General features: G+C 33.6%; 1 protein-coding gene across 1 annotated transcript in view; it reads right to left on the bottom strand.

The window, feature by feature from the left end:
- LOC108694472 overlaps nucleotides 1–4,286 on the bottom strand; it is a 73,433-nt gene that overhangs the window by 3,082 nt on the left and 66,065 nt on the right. Inside the window, exons 3-4 of the mRNA XM_018204006.1 lie at nucleotides 1,225–1,547; nucleotides 561–835 (exon numbers count right to left, since the gene is read on the bottom strand). Of these exons, the coding sequence (XP_018059495.1) occupies nucleotides 561–835; nucleotides 1,225–1,547 (598 nt within the window). The remainder of the gene's footprint in view (nucleotides 1–560; nucleotides 836–1,224; nucleotides 1,548–4,286) is intronic.

Here is a 4,286-nt window from a genome sequence, read left to right as displayed (position 1 = left end):
TATATATATATATATATATATCCAAATAATCAAGCGAGATTTAGCATATGGAACAAATTGATGCACTGCATGTATTGTTTTCAATTTGTTGACAATTTGTCATTGCAATCTAATGTGAACTGAGTTAGCAGGAAGGCAAATAGATTTCATGAGTTTACGAAATTGTAAGAGTATACATTGAGAAATAATAAACTCGTCACATTGATAACAAACGGCACACTATGCACGCATGACAACTTGCCAGCAGTTGCTGAATTCTAAGGAAGAGTTTACGTGATATCAGAACAATAGACAGTTTATGGAAATATCTTTAGTTCGGTGAAATTGAATAATAACGGAATAAGTGACAGCAAAATGACAATATATTGTCCTTATTTGGCTGCGTAATATTATCTTTTTAATAACCCACTTTTATTAATCCTTATTCTTTAAAACTGTAGTAACTGTTTCTAAATTAAACATTTTAATTTTAAAATCTACATTAATACTGCACAATTTAAATAATTACATTTCATAGAGTAAGCTGTTTTTTCCCACGCAATGATTAAAATTCTTCTTACCTACAAGCCGAAAGTAATCGCTGCATTTTTGGCGAGGCGAGCAATCTCGCCTCAGAAGGACATCCCAGTCGTGCTCTTTTCACCCGAGGCGCGGTCGGACCAGTCGCGACGAGCTCCAGAAGTTCTGGCACCGTGGTATTGGGTAAAGGTCTTTCGGGCATTAGCGGTACTGCACAGCCAAGAACTATCGGTCCTCTATTTGCGTTTTCCAACTGCATCAGGCCACTATAATCTCGCGGCAATGGTATAGGCAGGGGTCCAGCGACTAGACGTACCTGGGAATCATACACACTATTATATATCAAAGAAGTAATAGCTATTTCTTGAGTTAAACAAGATTTTGTTATTTTTAAATGTCAAAATATAAATCAATTTATTTCTATAGTTAGTTTCAAAGTAAACAAAGTTCACATTAATGTATACTTACAATTAATAAATAATAAACTAAATTTAAGTCAAACTATTTTCTTGAGTTAAATTTTTTAACTCTATTGCTTTAATTAAATTAACGACATATTGAGTAGAAGCAGTGGCGACTTATATAGAAATGATTAAAAATAACTTAAATTGAGTACAATTTGATATTATGAATTACAGTACATAACTACGATACAGTATATAACTACGATTTTAATCTTAAAGTTTTGCGAGAGATGAAATTTACCCTCAGAGGTAGATCCCTTCTGGCGAGCTGATGAACTCTGTAGAGCACTGCGTCGCTGCCGGTGTCGAGACTACCACTCTGGCAAGTCGCATAGAACTCGCCTCTAGCTGAAAGTGGCGCGAACAACTCATGCCCGTGAGAGTCCAAGCACTGGGCATATTGATCCCGCTCCGAGGATCTTGAGCATTTGCCTTCCGGGACGATTCCAGATACGCCACTCGTAATCGGAGCGCGACGAGTATCCTGGAAAACGGCAGTAAGTCGCAGGACTTCACCAGCGCGCACCGTCGTCTTCGTGTAATGAGCCCGCAAATTTCCATTTTCTACGACAGAAATCAATTTAAACTTGATATATAATATACTATTATCGTAAACGATAAAGTTTAATTGAAATTTAACGGATTCAGTTTTTTTAAATTAATAAACCTATGTTAATTTTAATTACTGTTTACAGAAATGAATTATAGAGACAATTAATTGGAACATGTTTTCGCAAATCATAAACTAAATCCAAAGGGCACGATATTAATTGTTTATAATTGGCACCGATAAAAAAAAATCATGTCATATGACAAATGCGATACTTGAGTTAACCTTACCATATTAGCTACAATTTGGTGCCTCATCCATAAACGGGAGTCACTAGAATCCGTTTATTTTTTCACTTATTCAGAATGATTAAAAAAATCTCTAAAAATTCACCAACAACTTTCTAGAATAAATATTGAAACTTCATTTTGGAAAATAATAAAATGTAGTATTGTATAATTTATAATTACCGAAAGACTCAAAGAAACTTGCACAAACAGAAATCGCTCGGTCACTAGTGATTCCCCGTAGGATAAGAGTTAATAACATGCGCATGCCTGTTTAATTCTCATTAAGAGCAGGTTCTACTTTGGAAGATCAAAAAATCGATTTTTTTTTTAATCATATTCAAAAAATCGATATGCCTAGATCATGTTCAAAGGTCTCGCAAAAAGGTGATGCAATGCCCGCGAAAGTCGTCTGAACACCGAGCGTCTACGTTTACATTTTTTTGCATCTTTAAAGTGTGTAGAATATGCCTAAAGGATTTTGCAATATTTAGAGTTTTAAAGCAATTTATAACTCGTTGAACTGGATTTTATATCAGTCAAAAATCAAGTTTAACAATCACGTGCAAGAATCGAAAGAATCGAGAGAGAATTAAATTTGTTCGAGCAAAATTTGTTCTTCAAACAATAGAAAAGGAGAAATTAAGGAATTGATTTATAAGCCAGGAATCGCTGATTAAATGTAAGTTACAAAATATTATAGTTAACAAAAAGTTATAAAGTAAAACTTTAAACGCGTTTTTTTCGAATTCACGTTTTCAAACTGGCGGAAAATGTATAGCTTCAACCAATCATCCGATTGACACTTTTCCTACAAAGAATTGATAATTTTTGAGATCATGAACTTATTATATATAACTATTATTATATATAACTATTATATATAAGACCATAATTTTCCAAAATAATTATTTCTTGAACAAGTTGAAAGTGAAAAAAAGTTCAAAAATTGACACTTAATTTCAAATGGCTGCTATTCTGTAAATTTAAAAATTTTTCAAATAAAAGGAGGTTATGACCCCACAAATTTAATACATTTTAATAATTGCATTGGTTTATTTGTCTCAGATAAACTATCTACATTTCGAGTCGAGATTTCCCGCTAATTGACCACATACGCGCTGCACGCGCTGCACCCCCTAGGCTAGACGCAATTTTCTACATTTCTAAAAATAAAAAAAATTTTTTGTATGTTGAAATATAAAAAACAATGCCAAAAGCATTATTTTAATATCTTTTTCTTTAAAAAAAATTGGTAAAAAAATTGGTAAAAAAATTGATAAAAAAATACATAAATTTTGAACTTCTAAACTAGAACCTCCTTTTAAGGCTTTTTGATGCTCGACGCTCATTTTCGACGATTTTCAAAATAAATAATAAACATTGATAAATAACAAGCGTTAATTCTAATCACATAATTTATTTTGACGCTGAAAATGAGTGTTAAGCGTCAGCGTGATAAGGTACCTTTAACGTTTATTTACTTCAATATTCATATTAAGCTAGACGAAGCAATGCCAAAGCTCAAAGGTCGCTTCAAGAGAACGCGAACTACTTGCATATGCGAATTCAATATAACTGAAATTCGACCCATCGTAATCATTGAAAAATCGCCAACTATTCTTCTCCCCTAATCAAACAAGCATCTCGTGAAAAAATAGCAAAGAGGTTTCTCAATATCCACAAACATTTTTCTTTCTTCTTCTTATGATATCTGCCTCTTAAAATTATAAACGAAAATCGATATCTCAGATCATGTTCAAGAGTCAAGCAAAAACAAAAGGTGATGCAATGCCCGCGAAACTCGTCCGGAACATCTACGTCGTCACGCCGCACGGATGTGTCAAGAAGAACGGATGAGTCGTCCAAAAATCGCGAGACAACTATATATTTATCAGGCACAATCTAAGTCCGCAACGCATTCAAAAATATACAAGGTAAAAGCATCCGAGCTGAGACGCATCCATCGCGAACGAGTCTCTTTAGAATTACTGAATATTCAACCGTTGAATCCGTTCGAAGATTGTCCGATAGATTCTAATCTTCACACACATTAAATACTGTATGTTCGGTCACTACTATGCTTCAAACTTTTGACCTGCGACTAGCATCGATTGTGAATCATTTTTGTTGTTTTCGAAATCCAGTGAAAGAAATCAGAGAGATAATCCATTATGATCCATAAAATCTACGTTGCGACGCGTTGCATCAATGCTGCATGCCTGATGATTTATGGGGCGCTGTCGGCTGCGAGGCACCTATCAATAGCATTACTCATAAAGGCAAGGTATGCTTATGCGCATATAGGTATCATCACGTGACATCGGACCAACATACGTCATCGATAAGCGAAAATTTGAATGAAATATCGTTTAATGAGATATAATCATTTAAATAAATATATTTTTATTTTCAAATTATGTATAATATTTTATTGTTATTATAAGCGTTATTTTAATAAATAAA

This window comes from Atta colombica, unplaced genomic scaffold, assembly GCF_001594045.1.
Source record: "Atta colombica isolate Treedump-2 unplaced genomic scaffold, Acol1.0 scaffold12, whole genome shotgun sequence".
Taxonomy (NCBI): domain Eukaryota; kingdom Metazoa; phylum Arthropoda; class Insecta; order Hymenoptera; family Formicidae; genus Atta; species Atta colombica.
The sequence above is the reverse complement of the archived record's forward strand: the minus strand, read 5'-3'. Positions and strand labels throughout refer to the sequence as shown.